Source organism: Meles meles, chromosome 2, assembly GCF_922984935.1.
Source record: "Meles meles chromosome 2, mMelMel3.1 paternal haplotype, whole genome shotgun sequence".
Lineage (NCBI taxonomy): Eukaryota > Metazoa > Chordata > Mammalia > Carnivora > Mustelidae > Meles > Meles meles.
Window position 1 is genome coordinate 151342144 of NC_060067.1, and position 18679 is coordinate 151360822.

The window sequence follows — 18679 nt, forward strand, 5'->3', positions numbered from 1 at the left end:
GCCGAACACAACAGCCATAACCACAAGGAGTTATTTACATTAAAATTAATTTAGTGAAATAAATTAAAAATTGAGACCCTCCCCAATCATACTAACTGTGTTTTTTGAATGCTCCACAGCCATGGGTGGGGGTGGGGGGGTGGCTACTGTGTTGGACAGAGCAGATATAGAAGATCCCTCTCATGGAAGAAAGTTCTTTTATAAGCCAAAGCTCCCTAGATGGAAGAAGCATGAAAGATAGTATCATGTTACAGGTGGTTCCCTTTCTTAGACCTTTGTTATATTTTATGTCTTGATGAATTCAGTATTATCACACAGCCAAGACGGGGCTCAGAGGAAAGACTCACAGAGTTTCATGTTGTCTCACACACAAGTGTAAGACCCATCCCCGGGCTGTAACACTGGTGAATTATGGAGACTTGACTCTGTGGCATGGATGGAGAATCTCCACTCGAGCTTGGCTCTATCCACTGCACTCCGGATGTGCAAGATGAGACACACACCCTGGGTGAGGAGAAGGTGTGACATCCTAACACCTTAGAGGCAGAACACTTGGTTTCTCCAGTCGGAAGGGGCCGTGATCTGTATGTCCTTGGTCCTTCTCTGTTGAAATGGATATGCGAGGAAGGCGACTGTTGGGCAGAGATTGAGACTGATGCTTTAGTCAGGCAAGTACAGTCCATCTAGCAATTCAGCTTTCTTGCACCCCATTTCAGGCAAAATGGGTAGCAGGGGCAGTGGTTGGTGGGGGGTAAGGGGAATCTCCAAGGTGCAAAGGCCAGTGGTACATCGGTTAAGTAGAAACCTGGGATGGGGTCCAAGAGTAGGTCACTCTGAGAAGCACTAGCTGGTAGGTAGGCCACAGCCTTTCTGCGGGAGACCTGCCATTCTGTGGGAGGGCCACCATTTCTTGGGAGGTCCTCTATGCATATCAGATTTCTGTTCCTGGAATCCACCAGGCTGGGGGCCAGGGCTGGATGTCCATCCTCAAGAGGGAGACTAGCAGGACCCAGTCCATAGAGGTTGATGCACCTAAGAGGGGCTGGGCCCCAACTCCAACTTCCAGGAGCCCCCCTTCAAAGGGTCCCTGCAGGAGAAGGAGGGCAATGGTAATTGGAGAGGGTAGAACAAGAGCCCAGTGAACTGCAAAATCCTGAGTCCCCTCTCAGAGAAAAATGCCTAATATCCAACCCTGACTGTGACAGCTTGCAACCCTCGTATCCCATTTGGACTTGTCTGGAAACGGAGGAATGTGGTCAAAAACATGATGGGGCATTCACAGGATTGGGGGCAGGTATGGACGTTTACAATGCCTTCGAGGCAAACATACACCTGACAGGGAAGGGAAAGGAGAAAAAAATGAAGAGACAAGGAATAGAAAAGAAGCTTTCCACATTTGACCAAAGGTCTTTTTTGTCCTCTTGTTTCCTGCAGGACATTTGAGGCAAAAGAATAATAACCACACAGAGAAAACTGATGCCTAGAGGGTGCTTTTAAGATGACGCAAAAGCTGTCCTAGGAAGATGATGCGGAGGATGGGTTAGACCATGGTCATTGCTGTCATCCTGAGCACCAAATTAACTTTCACAAGAAAATGGGGGAAATTTCCAGATTTTCCTAGTAAGAACTGCTGCTGAGCATTAACCTCAGTGGGCTGAAATAGTGATGCGAGCAAGCTGCATTTTGGCCAACTGGCTGTGGCTATCCGTGGGCTGAGGGGCTGGCTTAAGCCAGGAATGGTTGTGTGTCCTGCTTACGATGCTGCCAGCTTACGTTTTGCTGCATCCTTGCAGTCAAAATTACAATAGCCTTGAAGTATTCTTTCCCACTTCTTCTCCACCATCGGGCAGCAGGGGATGACTCTGGAAAGGATAGGTGTGGGGCTCAGGCTGTTCCTTAGCTCTGGCTTTGACCCTAAAGAGGGCTGAAAAGGAAGGGCTCAAACCTCAGGCTCTCCAGCGGTCACAAGTTTAGCATTCAGACCCCTGCAGCTCTGATGATAACCTTGGTGGTCCACCAGATGATGGATACTTCTGGCACTTTCTAGGCAAAAATGGCCAAATGACTTGTTAAAGCCAAAAATTTAAAAAAAAGGGGGGGGGTGAGGAAAAATAGTGGGAGGGGAAGAATGAAGAATAAGGAGCTTTTGTCTCAATGTTGGATTGAAAAAACATTCCAGGGCTGCCTGGGTGGCTCAGTTGGTTAAGTGACTGCCTTCGGCTCAGGTCATGAACCCGGAGTCGTGTCGGGCTCCCAGCTAAATGGGGAGTCTGTTTCTCCCTCTGACCTTCCCCCCTCTTATGCTGTCTCTCTCTCTCTCTCTCTCTCAAATAAATAAATAAATAAATAAATAAATAAAATTTTGAAAGAAAGAACAAACAAATTTTCCACAGGTTAAACTTGGTCACCCTGCCTTTGCCTGTCTGAACGTTCCCCATACCGAGCAGGGACATTTGTCTTACTGGAAGATGCCAGTATTGTAAAGATGACCCTTTGTTTAAGGTCTCCGATCTCATTCCCATCAAGGAGAAGTGTCTATGGATATGTCTGAAGATCCTAGAAGTTTCTGCAACATTGCGGGTCTCTCCCAGAGAGGGCCTCATCCATCTCTAAGTACACAGTAGCACTGACAGCAAGTTAGAGGTACATGGGCCCAAGGGGAAGTTCTGCAGTCTTCTCTGGCAAGAAAGAATGGCTGTCCTGAGTGTCCACTGGTGCTCCTGGAAACTTGGACTAAATGGATAGGGGCTAAGACAGAGCCTGGTGGTAAACTTTGTGCCTTGGAAGATCATTTTAGACTCAAGTGTCAGGGTAACCATGTTTTATAACTGGGACTTTTGTTGAAGGAGCGTATTCATTTATTCATATGTTTATCCTTTATCCCTCCTTCCTTCCATCCATCTACCCACCCATCCATCCTTCATCCACCCATCCATCCATCTGCTCACTCATGCATCCATCATCCATCCATCCATCCATCCATCCGTCCATCTGCTCACCCACCCATCCATCCATCATCCAACCATCCATCCGTCCATCGAGTCATCCATCCATCATCCATCTGCCCATCTGCCCATCCATCCATTCCTTCAGAATGTGTGTATGTGTCTACAAGGCCTTATGGTGCATGCTGCAAAAGAAAGTACTGTCATCTGCCATCCAGATGCTTCTTGTCTAAGAGGAGACAGTGTATAAAGAAATAACACAGGGGGCACCTGGGTAGCTCAGCGGGTTAAAGCCTCTGCCTTCAGCTTAGGTCATGATCTCAGGGTCCTGGGATCGAGCCCCGCATCGGGCTCTCTGCTTGGCGGGGAGCCTGCTTCCTCCTCTCTCTCTCTCTCTCTCTCTCTCTCTCTGCCTGCCTCTCTGCCTGCTTGTGGTCTCTATCTGTCAAATAAATGAATCTTTAAAAAAAAAAAAAAAAGAAATAACACAGGAAACTGCTTCAGGCACTCGGCTAAGGAGTCTTTATAGGGTCCAGTGGTGCACAACAGGAGTGGTCAGCTCTAGCTGGGGTCTCAGGAGTGCTGCATAGAGGAGGTGATGGTGTGAGGGGTCAGAGAGGGGACGCAGTGATGGGAGACGTGGACATATGAGTACAGACACATGCTACAAACAGCCTGACACCTCCAGGGAAGGTGAAGAGCTTGACGTGGCTGGAGCATGGGATGTGGAACAGGGATGCCGACAGCACACAAGAAAGCACAAGAAGTAGGTGGAAGCCACACTATGCAAAAAGTCTGGACACAGTGCTACGGACCTTGGATTTTGTCACACACGTATTGTGGAGCCGTGGAAGCATTTTAAATGGAAGAGTAACATGGTCAGATTTGCACTTTGGGGAAAGTACTTATTCAGGACCGCATGAGATCCAGAAGCAGCAGCGCCCTTAATTCAGCACAGGAAAGATGGTGACACCGCCAATGAGGTAGTAGCCCTTAGTTTCTCAGGCCCCCAGGGTCACTTTCTTCCTGTCTCAGCCAATCACCTTAAAGCGGCCGTTTTACTAATTTAACATCATTCCTCAATCCCTGAGGAAGAGAGGGGAACTCCTGAGGCACTCGGCTTCCTCCCGTGGTTAGACGGCATGCCCACCTGAAGTCGGTGTGGCCCATACGTGTGGAATCTGGTTTAAAGGCCCATATATGTGATGGAGAATCTACTCCAGCTGGCGTAGTTTACAGTCACCTACCTATCTGCTTATGTCCCATCGGGTCCCGTTCTGCTTCTCCAGGGAGGCTGGGCATGCTCAGAACTGGGAGGGTGCTCAGTCTTTGGTGGGTGATCTTGTGGGTGACACTGTAGGGGCCCAGGCCCATGGCAGAGCACAGCTTCTCTGAGGCCGGGGAAACACCGTGTATCCTCACCCCATGGCCTCGCCCTGCCCAAGGCCTTGCAGCCCTCGGAGGGGCTGTGTGTGAGCTTGTGAGCTCACCTCCCGATTACCCTTCAGTCCTCTTGGGCTGGTACACTGCGTAATAAACTCTAACTCAAAGTTAGAACGCGGGTACGCAGGCGAGAGGGGAGTGAGGAAGCCCAATCTGATGAAGGGAAAATTCAGCAATTCTTTACAGTACCCAGATGGACTACTTCCAAAAATTCACAGACTAAGCTAATAAATCGCCCCCAACGAGGTCTCCAGGGACCCTTGTTTGAACGAATTGGGCTAGAGGCACAGAAGGTTTTTGAGTAAGTGGGTAGTTCTCAGTTTTTGAACACAGCTGGATTCTTCGAAGAGACCGAAGCTCCTGACACGTTATTTAGACTCTCTGGACATGCAGCTGACATGTGTTCTCTGTCCTCTATGGAACTGACACAGCTTCTGAACCAAGGACGGCCCAAATGGATGAGCAACTGCTTTACTTCCTAAGAGTGTTGGAGCCCGAGCCCGAAGCCTGGGCTTGGAAAAGGGAGCCCACCTGCAGGTGCCACAGGCGGACCTGCGGCTGGAGTTATGCCTGGTGAAGGTCAAGGCCCAGTGCACCAAAGGCCAGGTCCCAGTGGGAGAGAAATCTGCCACAAGGAGCCACGAGGCTAGGTGTCCCAATACAGTGAGGTGAATTCTTGCCATCTGGCGTTTTAAACAAAGGAATGAATGAGGACTGGCCGGGATTGGAGGGGGAGAGGTACAAGTCAGGGAGGCAGAGGTGGAAGGGGATGCCTGGGTTACCTAGGCTGGAGGGCTGGCAAGCTGGGGCAGGGTGGTGGGAGGCGATCTGCGCCAGGTCCTCAGAGAGGCTCTGCTCTTGGGCTGCTGTGGGAACTCCTGTTTATTGAGCTGTGAGCTCTTTGCTGGGTGGGGTGGAGAACAAGGTGGCTTAGGGAGGCTGCAGTTTTTGTGAAGTAGAGACTAAACAACACAGATGGAAACAAACACACGAAACTCTTCCCACTGGGGTCCCCACTGTTGAGGGCCTGCCGAGATAGGGAAGGTAGCCAACACGTGGGGTGACTTTAGATAGGGAGTCAGGGCCCGTGTCCCGGAAGAGGGCATGGAGGGGTGAGAAGGACCATCCCTGCAGGGAAGGGAAGAGAGGACAGTTGCAGCAGCAGGAAACCGGGGTGCTGCGGAGGTGGGGAGGGCAGGATGAGGCAGGAAAGAAGGCAGTCTTGATAGTTTGCATTTTCTTTAGGCAAGCCCTCTCAATGAGGGCTTGCCCTTTTAGCCCCGGGGTAGCTAGGTAAGGGTCCATTGCTCATTTACATGTTGGTGATCATCTATTATGTTCCCAATGAGAGGAGAGCTGGCCACTGACCGAAAGTGAAGCCCTTCTGGTGATGAAGAGAGAGAGGGAATTTTCAGACAAGGGGCAGGGCCAAAGGAATGCGGCAAGTCCTTGGAGCCTCCCGTGGTGGCAGCTGGGGGACTGGGAAAGGGGTAAAGAAAGAGACAGCAGGCCACCCATACTCACCTCATTCATTTTCTGCTATGGAAGTACTTTATCATTTAAAGAACTAGTGCCTCAGGCTATGGGGTCACTTGGATCTGGATTCGAATCCCGCGCTGGGCCTTGAATGAGAGGTTTCTTTGCATTTTATTCTCCTAGCTATACGACAGGAACGTGAATACTTCCCTAGTAAGGTTTTTGGGGAGGGTTAAATAAGGCGTATTTAAAGCACTCTGCTTTCGTAGACTACAGCAGGTGCTCAGTAATGCTAGTTGCCTCCTGCGGACCACATGGGTGTTTCACTAAAAGGCAATCAATTGGGGGAGATAGCGGGAATATTTACCACTCTTTCATAAGATGTTTCCATGGGGTACAGAGCAGGGCCATGGCTCTACTTTGGGGAGCGGAGAAGTCCTGGGTGGGCCTCAGACCTGAGTGCTAGTCCATGTTCTCCCAGCTTCCTCTTCCGTTAAAAAGCAGGGTGTGGTTGGGTACTGGCTGGAGGTAAACCCGTTAAAAAACATCCCTGGGCCTTATCTCTGGAGACTCTAATCAGGAGGTCTGACCCGGTCCCAGGCAATTCCAATGCAGAGGCAAAATCAGCCCCCAAAACCCTGGGACTGGGCCCTTTCCTAGTTCTGAGTTGAGGACAGAGGGGACCCAGAACGCACTCTCCTCATTGACCACCAGAGGGCGAGCCTGAGGCACAACGGCCAAAGCAAGGGGCTGTGTGTCTCCAGCCTCCCGCAGAAAAAACCTTATGGAAAATCTGTAGTCATACAGAGGATGATGTACAAGGTAGGTTACGAAGGAGTGGTAAAAGGAGAAAGCCAAAGGCTACGAGATTCTGAAGTGCATGCTTTCCTCTGTGTCCCAGTGTCCAGCAGGACTGGGGCAGATGAGCCTCTTGTCTTCACCCAGTAAGGACTGGGTGGGGATGCTCTCAGAGCTCCTGCTGGGCAGGCCACTACTCCTTCCAGTGTTCTCAAAAGTGGCATCTGACTCAGAGGGCCAGTCACTTCCACCCTCGTGGGTCAGCACTCCGCGACGCTGGGTTACGGACGCACCCACTGGAAAGGCTTGGACCGGGCAGCCCGTGCCTGTCCCTCTGCGGACTGCCCCTTGAGGGTTCTGCACCCAGAGAAAACGACTGTTATGGCCAGATTCCATCTGCAGAGACGGTGTCACTTCCAGCTCAAGTGTCCTAGTCAGTGCCCTTAGTTTTTGGCAAGGAAGAATTCTGGTGCCTTCTCTTTACCACTGCATTAATTTCAACCTCCTCTGCAGGGTGCATTTGAGGCCACAGCCCTCAGCAGCAGTCCTGCAGCGGTGAGGAGGCCTGGGGTACTTCTCTTCTTTGCCACATCTAGGCTCTGTTCTTCTGGTCAAAATGTCTGTTTTGGGGTTTCCCCACTCTGGGACATCCTGAATGTTGCCCTTCCACAGAGGGAGGCCCAGCGGGGGCCGTTGAAGCAGAACCAGCTACTGCAGTGGCCCGAAGGGGGAAGCTGAAACCAAGAACAGTGGTGGGCCCGGTCTGAGGCTGGATGGCAGACTGCGCCGGCAGCTGAGGAACCGGAAACAGCCCAGTCACCCTGCGGTGTCCCCGGTCCTTCGTCTCCTCACCCCCAGTTCCCGGCTGTCTGTACAACTCGGACATCTTAAAAATCCTGACTGGATGTCATCCCTCAAGAGCCCTCCTCTCACCCCCCTCCACCCTCAGGCCCTGTAAAGGGTGAGGCATGAGGAAGCGTTTTGAAAGAGTTCTAGTCTTTGTGAGTGCCAGCTTTCAATGGAAAGTCCTGCTCGCCTCGTCATGCCAGAGGTGAGGATGGCATGGTGTAGGTTGGAGACATGATAAAGGGTTCCCCGCAGGCACGTAGAAAGAGTAATGGAAGGGCGGAGATGAACCGTCTAAGAACTAGTGCTCGGGAAAAACGACTCGAGGCTCCTTGTAGGATTCTAGAGTTCTGAACGGGATGCCCTCCCCCTGGATTTTATCAGGAGTGGTGGTACATGGCAGCTTTGTTTAGGGGCTGCTTAACTGAAAATTCAGGCAGCTATGGCCACACAAGGAATGATGAGCTGCATTATAGCGAGGCTCTCTCGAAGTTTCTGGGACTCGGAGGAGAGAAGGACGACCCAGCAAGGTGACAGTGCTAAGGGAAAGGCTGAGCTGGGGATTTTTCTGACATGAAGACTCACCATGGCGGTGACAGGGAAGAAACATGGCAATTCTCTGGGAATAGCAAAGACAGCATTTAGTTATATACTAAACACTGAGGGCCCTTGCCACAGGTCAGGGAGGGTACTGGTCACCAGAAGAAGAAATGCCAGGCTCTTGGCTTTCAGGAGTCCTGCTCTGACAGAAGAAGAGGACAAATAATTGTAATACAGAAGGATGCATGTTCCGGTAGCATGTTCCGGTAGCAGTGGAGAGAGGAGGTTGTGCTTAACGCTTTAGGAGGGAGCAGGGAGGTAGAGGGCACTGAGGAGGTGAGCTTTCAGCTCACTTTTAGAGGAAGGGTTGAGGGACAAGGGAGGGAGGTGAAGGGAACCACATAGGCCAGGGCACGGATTTGCAAAGGCACACAGCCTCGAGGCACAGCATGTGTGCTGGTCTCTGTCTGTATGCATCACCTGACATGGGGATGGAGGCACGGGTGTCAAGGCACGAGAGGCGAGGTTGCAGAGGAGGCCGTGGTCAGAGACTGATGCAGAACCTGGGTACAATGCTCTCTTTTCATATTTGATGTGCACTTAATTTATAAGATTTTATTTATTTATTTGAGAGAGCGAGAGATCACGAGCATGGGGAAAGGTTAGAGGGAGAGACAAACTCCTGCTGAGCAGGGAGCCTGATGCAGAGCTTGATCCCAGGACCCTGGGATCATGATCTGAGCTGAAGGCCAATGCTTAACCCACTGAGCCACCCAGGTGCCCTGATATGCATTTAATTTTTTAGAAGTTTGGAAAAATTATGCCCGAGAATAGACTAAAATATTTGGTTCAGGGATAAGGTTTGTAACTATACAGGAATTTTCATGGAGTGTTTGTCTAAAGACAGTGTGAAAAAACAGTGTATATTAACAAGTCTATCAGTGCAGAGTGGGTGGAAAATTCTTCCCCACCCCCTTTACTTTTCTGCATTGCATTGAGCAGTAAGTATGGTAGGAAATGCAGATTGCAGACAGTTCCCTGGCCAATTAATACTATTTGGTATCCTCTTTGTGCCAAATACTCTTAAGCTCTAGTCAGAACAGACAAATCAATTTAAACCTTAAATCTTTGGGTGTGTATGAGCGGAAATGTCAGTTGTCATGGACTAAGAACCTCATATGGATGGCTATAGAAATAAGGTTGATACAAAGAAGACTGACATAAAAGCTTTTATTACAGTGGCATCTGGGTGGCTCAGTCGGTTGAGCTTCTGGCTCTTGGTTTCAGCTCAGGTCATGGTCTGGGAGTTGTAGGACAGATCCTTTTGTGGGCCTTCTGTTTGGCAGGGAGTCTGGTTGGGATTCTTTCTCTCCCTCCCCCTCCCCCTGCTCTCCCTTGCTCAAATAAATAACCTTTTTTTTTTTTTTTAAAGCTTTTATTACAAAGCAAAGTATTCATTGGCAAGTTAGTAGGTAACAAGATACAGTTAAATCTGTTAAGATCAAACAGTTCAGGAGCAGGAAAATTTAACAAGAATCTTAAACAATTTAATTAGAAGTCATTCTGTTTTAAATTAATTTGAATCTCATTATGTGCTTGCTTTCCTAGTGGTATTTTACTCATGATTTAATTGAACACTTGCCCCTGGCCCTTCTGGAACCTACAGTTGGCTTTCACTGGTAGGAGGGCACGTTTTAGCTTTCTCAGACTTGTGACTTCAATCCTTACAGCTTGACACCAATACCTGCTGACATCAAGTCACGTTGCTCTTAGCACATCGCATAGTTGGGGAGGAGGGTTCTACTTTGTTTTCAAGATGCACAGCTCATTGGAACTTGAATGAATTAGCCAGCTATGAAGCTTGCTGTGGCTCTTTTCTGGGACTTCAGGATTTACCAGAATAGGAGTGAAAGAGTATAATCTTACATCTTCTGGACAGACAGGTGGCCAGATGCATAAAGACACTGGAACGTGGGCCCACAGTGGCCCCAGGATTATTTTATATTTATCTGGCTAATCTTTGCTGAGCAGGTATGAGCCAATTAAATAGATTCTATTTTTCCCTCCCATGCGTGCCTGATGGCTTAGATTATGGAAAGGTTCTATCTATCATTTGATCTCAGGCAGAGAACCCCAAGGCCATGGGCCTACCCGGATGTTGTAGTCATTGTACTTGCCTGGGCAACCTCCAGAGACCCCTGGTAGATTGCTCGGGATCAAGTGGACGGGCTTATTTCTCCTACAAGGATTCTGCAGTTAGAGTGCCACTACACGATTTGGACCAGCAGAGCCGAGGGGTTCCAGGCCTGTTCAGCTGGTAGCGCCAAGAAGGGAGGCCTGGAACGCGTTCTGAATCGTTAACTAGTGCCTCTGACTGGGAAGTGAAGAGCGGTCTGTGGTTTTAACTCTGATTTCGGGGGTTTTCTTCATGACTCAGTTTCCCCTTCTTTCATTCCTTCTGCTTCCCCACAGCTCATCTCCTCTTTCTGTCCCATTGTGAAGTGGAGGCCCTGTCCACGGCACCGTACTGCCAAGTTTCTCCTGGACAGATCTGCAGGCACCACCTGAGCACCCCGTCTGGGCAGGCGTGAATGCTCAAGAGAGCAGGGCCCTACACTGGGCCTCAACGGGCGGCCCGCGGGCACCAAAGGGCTTTCAGGGCCCATCTGTCTCCCAGCTCCAGCAGCCGACCACCTCCTTCCTGCGGCCTCCCTCCCCTGCAAGCAGTACGAAGGGCTTAAACCACCGCAGCCTGCAGCCTGCCAGGCGCCTTCCCTCAGGATAGCTGTCCTCCCGCAGCTTGTCCCCGGAGCCCCAGGCAGCCCGGCCGCGCGCCCCACATCCCCGCGCCGCCCGGCTCGCAGGCCCGCGTCCAGCCGCCCCTCTCTCGGGAGCTGGGCGGCGTACGGGCGTGGCTGGCGCCGCGCAGCTCTCCGCCCGGCTCCTCTTCCCTCCGCTCGCTGCCCTCTGAATTCCCCATCGACTCCTGGGCGGAGGCCGAGCGAGCCTTCGCGAAGGGAGAGGGCGGCGGGAGGACGGCCTGGGCGCCCCTCCCGGGCTGCGCGGCGCCGGCCGGCGGTGCAGTCGCGCGCTCGCCGCCAGCAAAGCCATTGGCTCGGCGCAGTCACCCCACGCGGGGCTGCAGCGGCGGCCTCCGCGGATTGGCGCGCGGGCGGGCATCCAGCGGGGCGCGCGCGAGCGGGTGCGTGCCGCACGGGCTTCGGCGAAGCCCGCCGTCGCCGGGCTTGGCTCCCCCGGCCCGTAATGACCATCCCTCCATTGTCCTTGAGCTGCCGATGCTGCATTTGGGGCGGCTGCCAGCCACAGTCGCCAGCGCTCCGGCCTAAAGAAAGGGCGCGAAAGGCGCGCTCCCCGCTCGGGCGCACGCATCGACCGCCGCCCTCGGCGGCACACTGCAGCATTTCGCGCTCTCGCGCCGCTCCCCTCCCCGCCTGCGCTCGTTTGCATATCCCACGATTGAGGCCAATCAGGGCTCGTCTCTCTCGAAGCGGATGGCTTTTGCCTGAGAGGAAAGGGAGTGGCTGGCGGCGCATGCGCCGCGGTGGCCGACTTGAACCGAGGCTTTTATTGCTGTAGTTTATTTCCACCCCTTTCCCTCCTGTTCTCTCTCTCTCTCTTTCTTTTTTTTCCGCCCTAGCTGGGGCTGTGTTGGAACAGAGGAAGAAAGAGAGAGGATTGCATTTATCCTTTACGTTCCTGAAATCTGCTATCAGCAAGACCAGCTAAGCAGTTGCATCTTTTACAATCCTGCAAAAAAAAAAAACAAAAAACAAAAAACCAACCAACCAAACAAAAAAAAACCCATCTCTTTTCTGGCAGTTTTTGCTTTACAGCTATCCTCTTGAAATTATTTTTTTCTCAGGAGAGAGATGTCTTATCAGGGGAAGAAAAATATTCCACGCATCACGGTGAGTTTGGTACTTGGGAAATCTGCCGTCGGCCAGCAACCTTTTGTGGTAAAGAACATCTAAGGAATTTTTTAAAAGGAGGGGGAGGAAGAGGAACACAACTTTTCTTTTTTCTTTTCTTTTTTTCCTGTTGCTAAAGAAGGTGATCGGAGTGGTGGGAGACGCAATCATAGAGAACTGTAAGCTACGTGATTTGTAAGGCATTAAAATAGGAGCGTATAAGTGCATTAAAGGACGTCTTAGGTAGCGCGCCAGATCCGCTGTATCCTTTTATTGTCAGCGCGAGATGCTGCAGTGCTGGCCTGCGGGGTGTAAGCAAATGGATGCCAGATTGCATATGCATGGTTGAAGCTCGGATATTGTTCTCCGGGCTGCGTGCTGCGAGGCTGGACTCCGGGAGCTGGATGGGGGAGATGGAGAAATGGATTCTCCCTGTGCCTCCCGCCCCCACCGTAAAGGCTTTCTGGAGCCTTCCTCCGGCTTCTTAGAAAAACGAGCGGGGTTCAGCCCGGAGGCGTAATGACAGCGGAGGGATGCTGGAAAGGGCAGGGAGTACCGGGATGATGTGGAAACGGGAAGGAAAAACAGGGACGCGGTGATGAGCAGGGGAGGGTGGGGGGCCAGGCGTGGGCTTTTTGTTGATCAGGGGTTGGGTTTTGGTGTCCCTCTCGGCTTCCTCGCCCTCGTTTGGGGCTGGAACCGAGGCAGGGCTCTGAACTCGCTCTCCTGTGTCTTTCTGCCCTTTCTGCAGCCAAGGAGGCGCCTGTGTTGGCGCATACAGAGCGGGCTGGGAGGGTGGGCGTTGGGGACAGCGCAGAGCCGGGCTCGCGGAGGTAATGGCGCTGCGCGACGTCGGAGCAGATGGCCCGGCCTGGCCTCGGCCAGACAATGATCGCAGCGGCCGGAGGTGTCGGCGCGGTTCTGGGGCCTGGGGTGGTTAGTTCGTAAGTCACGAGAAAAAAAAAAAAATCTAAATGATGAATTTGCGATGCTTCAGCGCTGAACCACCGGTTCTTGCTTTCACCGCTCTCCTGCCCCCACCCTCTTCCCATCTTTCCCTGGAAAAAAATTTCACCAGTCCTAGTTCTCTACATTCCTGAATAAAATCCCGGGGAGGGAGGAACGCGAGGGAAATTCATTGTTATATAATGATATGCAATTGGAATTGGGCAGTTGATTGCTGGGTAGAACCCAGGGCTGAGGCAGAGACCGAAAGAATCCTGGTAAACTCAAGATGTGTTCAGGGCTGGATTTGAGGGCGCGCTTTCGCTCTGGTTTCCTCCTTAGCCACCGACACCCCGGCTTCCTCTGGATGCACAAGGGCACACCCATCCGCAGGAGAGAGAAGTGGAAACAAATGCACAGGGGAGGGGGCGTGTGCTCGGGAGGACTTTATGGGATCAGCCAAGCTGTGCTACAGCGAGCGGAGCGGGGGGGGGGGGGGGGGGGGGGGGGGACATTAGCTTTTTCTGGAAGGCGGAAGACCCAAGATCCGAAAGGGCTGGGCTCAGGGGCACTGACCCTACATTACGTGTTCCCTGCTCCGGAGGAAGGAGTCTAGGGAGTGGTGATGGGGAGCAGATTTGTTGCAAGCCTCAAATTTGTTGTTTTCGTGAATGAAAAGAGTTTCATTTTGACAGTGTGGGGAGAAAAAAATTTAAAAAGCAAACAATCAAGGCCTTTTTTTGTTTTTGTTTTTAAAGAGCGCCCCCTCTACCCTTAAAAATCTGGTTGCATTATCTTGGGACCTATAGCATGGTTTCCCTCCCTCCATCATCATGGCCAGCATCTTATGTAAGAAGCCTTCTGGAAGGCACTAGAGTGGACGGGCTGTGATGTCTCTCTCTCTTTTTTTTTCTTAGCATGATGTTGGCTCGGGGATTCGCAGTGATGGCTGGGACAGGTACCGCAGTGACTAAGGGCGCTGGTAGTGAAGGGCAAGGCTTCTCCTTCTAGGCGAGATTTATCCTGTTAGAGCTGGAAACTGGGGGAAAGGAGGAAAGATGATTATAGACAGAAAAAGCCACTGAAGCAGGTGACCTTGAGCAAGTGGCTTGACCTGTCAGCCTTCATCTGTTTACCTCTAATAGTAATAAGAATCTGGCCCCACCCACCTCACAGGTGAGTTTTGAGGCTTTGGCGACTTTGGATACATGACAGCATTTTGTAAAGGTCTTTACATTTACCTTACACAAGTGCAGAAATTACTGTTGACTATTTCTTCCCATTTGAGTTTCCGAAGTCTATAGCAGATGAAGGACCCTACAGTGCACAAAATTAAAATGATCTTACTGTTTTTCATTATGTTAGGGAAACAATAAATGCTTTCTGTACCTGGCTGTGTGTGCATTTATGTGTAAAAGTATCTTTTTCCCCTAGGTGTCTGGCAGCTTATATCTGTTTTTATTATTTATTTATTTGTTTATTCATTCATTCATTCCTCCCACCACCACCCATATTTTTTAAAGATTTGCTATAATTTTCTTTTTTTGGTGGGTGATAAACACAAGTAGCACTTAGTAAGAATATTGGGTTTGAAACTGAATTTTAAGTTAACCATTATCAAAGTGATTGCCATCCTTTAAAGTGTTTTGTATATTAAAAGAGCGTCTGTGGTTCAGCTTGTAGCCCAGTCTGGAAGAATACAGGTGCATCTCCACTGAACACAGGCCATGATATCCCACTCCATCAACAGCATTTGGGATAGAGATGAGTCATAACGTAACATTTCTGTTACATTTCTGGCCCTCGTGCTGCTGGTCATTGATACATATTCTGCACTAATTAAAATACAAGTGCATCAACGGTATAGATTTTGGAACTTGCCGTTTCATCTACTTGATCACAGAACTCTACCTTTTTCTTAACAACTTGGTAGTTAAAATGGTGTGTATTTGAATGGTGTTTCCCCCCTCTGTAACGATCTCTGTGATTAAAAGATAAAAAGATATCAAAGATAAAAAGCAAATATAAAGAATGTATTGAAATGAAACTTTGCAATGGTTGAACCAAGTGTGTTTGTGTAGTGTATCCCATGACAACAGACTTGGTTAATCCCCCCCCCCCCCACCCCGACACCAGCCTTGCCAAGAATTGACTTCCCTACATGTGGGTGTATTTTTTTTTTAAGTGACGTTTAGCCTAAAGCCATTTAAAAAATACTGTCTTCTTTATCTGAAATGTTTTCATTGCTCTTTAAAGGAGATTGTTGTGTCTTCTTTCATTTTCTCTCTTTTCTTTAAGTAGAAAGGGATAGTTTTTGTTTTGTTTTGTTTTGTTTTTAAACCCAGGATAAGCTTTGAGTTTTTGCCAGTAGGTTCTGACTCATCGAGTGATGAATAAGTTGTCCATCAGGTTCCCCTTTGTCACTGAACCTTTCCAAAGTTGACTCATTTTGAGCATCTCTTTTGAATAGTGAAAAATGTGTCTTTAGCTCATTGTCTTAGTACCAGTGTTAATAATAGGTCAGGTATGAATTGTGACCTTATTACTTTCTTTGTTTCAGAGCGATCGTCTTCTGATCAAAGGAGGTAAAATTGTTAATGATGACCAGTCATTCTATGCAGACATATACATGGAAGATGGGTTGATCAAGTAAGTATAACTCATTATAGAGACGAATTTGTGTACCTTTCCCGTATTCCTAAGCATTACTTACAGTTCACGTACATAGGATCAAACTTTGGAGACTTTAGAGACTGACTAACTTAGGGTCTGTTTAAGTTCGCTTTGATTGGTGGTAAGTAGTGAATTTGAAAACTCACATTTAGGAATTCAAAGCCACAATTAAATGCACCGATTTCCTTATGTATTATGTAATTTACTATTTTAACTGAGGTGACACAGTGTCTCGTTGCAAGTTCAAATGCTTGGTTTATTATCTGTTGAATATGTTAAAGGTTTTCCTAGACTGTAGTTGTTTCGGTAGATTGCCCAATCTAGAACACAAATGGAGTGTTACAGCTTCTTCTACCAAGATAACACATCTGCTTTCTTAATTAAGAATCCAAGTTGGTGGGGGGCAATGGACACCAAATTAACAATTCACCAAGTAACAAAGTACTGCCTCATCCTGAGGGCGAGGTAGGTTTCATTCTGTAAGTGGCAACAAACACAAGTAAGACTGCCCTTGTGTTTGCTGTGTACTGTGTCGCAGAGGAGAACCAACAGAGGGTTAAGTGAGCTGAGTATATACCAGTATCTTGCCCTCCGGATTGGGACAGCTCACAGGGCCCTGGAGAAGGAGCACATCTGTTTAAAGACAAACACTGTAGCAAATGACATCTTTTAAATAAGCAACATTCATCAAGTGCTAGCAGCAAACCAGTCCAGAGGAGAGGGAAACCGGAGTGGATGTGTCTGTTGCCTGGAAACTCACACCCTGATTTATGAACCTAAAATAGGTTTTAACGTTTCCTCATTTAATGTTTTCTCCATGTGTGTTCGCTTGTGACATTCTCCGTTCCAGGCTCTCAAATACCATGACTTTCATGTTCCATATCCTCCCCCCCCCCCGCCCCCCGTTAGAAGGCAGCATGATACTGGCCTAGAAGTGAGCAAGCCTGCGTGCTATTTTTAGTCAACACTAATTTGTTTTAGAACTTTATCGACTCCTCCTTGATTACTTTTTCCTTCGGGAGAAACAAACAAACAAACCTGGTAGGAAGATGTAGCCCAGATGTTTTTTAAAAATTGGAAATGAATCCGTGTCCTCCAACATAATATCACTTATTCTGTCCTTCGTATTTGAGTTGGTGAGTGCATGCTTCCAGATTTTTAAATAGCTGTAATCATCATGTTCACTTTTTTTGTTTTGTTTTTTCTTTTGCTTTGTTCTCCTACTGCCTTTCCACCCCTGCTTTCTCAGGGTTGAAAATAAATGTTTGTAACCTGCAGCCAGGCCTGGAAAGAATTGCTGTGTGATAATGAGTTCAACTATGTGTGTTACAGAGAAAGTGTTGTGGCCTTTTCTGTAGATATCTTGGGATCTTATTATCCTTTGATCTTAGGGGTTTTCTGGCAACTAAACCTCTTTGATCAGGGCTTCTGGTGTTTTATTTAAATTTTGTTTTCTAGTATGCTCTGCTTTGCCTCTTAGTTGGACTTTGGGACTGGGACGTGCACATATGAAAATGAACAGTAATCCAAAAAGTCTATAGAACCTAGGGGAGGATGGCTGCTGGCTTCATGAAATGTCTGTCACATGCTATTTGATCAGGGGATGGGTTCATTTACAACTGTTAACATCCATCCTTTTTATTTAGGCAAATAGGGGAAAACCTGATTGTGCCAGGAGGGGTGAAGACCATCGAAGCCCATTCTAGGATGGTGATCCCTGGAGGGATTGATGTCCATACCCGCTTCCAGATGCCTGACCAAGGAATGACGTCAGCCGATGACTTCTTTCAAGGCACCAAGGCAGCCCTGGCTGGGGGAACCACCATGATCAGTAAGAGAGCTTATGAATAATAATCTTAGAGCTTGGGAGCCATTATCATTTGAAAACGAGTCTTTGTTGTTTGGTTCTTTCCTTCTAAAAGTTGCTGGACTGAGCAGTGGATTCCTTTCCTGTGAAAGGGGGTGGGGTCGGGCCAGCCATTTGTCTTGGTGTCCTTGTCCTCATTTTCATGTCCAGCTCGGAGTTAGTTGTCCAGGTGAACTGGAGGTTATGGTTCTAGAGAATCTTGGTAGGATAGAAGGAATGACTTCTTGCTTTTCTGCTTGAACTTTTGTCTTCCTGAACCTGAAAATATGATTTGATTGTGGTCACTTTAAAGACATAGCCTTTGGAGTAATTGTCACAGCTATCTGTTTTGAGCCTTTGCTCCAAAGTATTTGATTTTGGTTTTTAAGGAGTTCCTGAGGGTGTATCTTCCTGGAATGAAGACGGGGTGCAGTAAATGAAATGTTGAAGTGGCAGCCTCCATTCTACTGCTGAGAAAATCAAACAGGGGAAATGGCCTGGCTTTGACATAAATGGAATTGACCAGTCCTGCTTGGAGAGGGACGCGTGGATAGTATTGTCATTTAGATATAAAAATTGCCAGCACCAACAGCTGGGGGTCCCTCATGCATTGCTCCGAAGAATTCATGCTTTTCCTTCATCTACATCTAAAGTCTGTTTCCTGGAATCATAGCATGTATGTTAAGAGTTTGCTTGTAGCATGTCAATTTCCAGTGTGTCTCCTGATGTCCCTGTAACAGATCTTTTTTTTTGAGGAGGTGGGCAAGCTACACATAGGTAAAAAACAAGTTTCTCTGAGAGTGAAAGTAAGTATATAGTCTCTCTTCAAAACTTATAGTTCAGTTCAGAAGAGGGTCAAAGTAGAAAGAACTTTGCTATTTTATGCTTTAGAGAAACCCATTTGACTGCTTATTTTTCAGAATGATGGTCGTTTCCTCTGTAACTTCATGGTCTAGTCTCTCACTTCCTCTTTTCTACCTTACCACTTAGGTGAATGTTACCCTGCCATCCCTCTGTAGTTTGAGTTCCCCTACATTTTAAACTGTGAATTCCGGATCTTCCCTCAGTCCTCATCCCAGTCTCCAGAGTGCCTGAAGGATGAGGGACCGTTCTCTCCTGGTTCAGCTCTCTAATGACAGAGCCTGCAGATTTAAGTCTTATTACTTCTTTTTTTGCTGTACACATCACCTTCTAACCTAATGGGGGCCATTCTCAAGAGGTGAGGGGATCCCCTGTAC

The 18679-nt window shown here is 48.8% G+C and overlaps 1 protein-coding gene across 2 annotated transcripts in view; it reads left to right on the forward strand.

Moving 5' to 3' along the window:
* Nucleotides 1-18679, forward strand: part of DPYSL2 (dihydropyrimidinase like 2) — a 127660-nt gene that overhangs the window by 45855 nt on the left and 63126 nt on the right. Inside the window, exons 1-3 of one of the 2 annotated variants that reach the window (XM_045994861.1) lie at nt 11607-11977; nt 15483-15571; nt 17242-17426. In XM_045994861.1, the coding sequence (XP_045850817.1) occupies nt 11939-11977; nt 15483-15571; nt 17242-17426 (313 nt within the window). In that variant the 5' untranslated portion in view covers nt 11607-11938. Of the gene's footprint in view, nt 1-11606; nt 11978-15482; nt 15572-17241; nt 17427-18679 lie in introns of those variants that run through there. The other variant, XM_045994851.1, reaches the window with a different exon arrangement.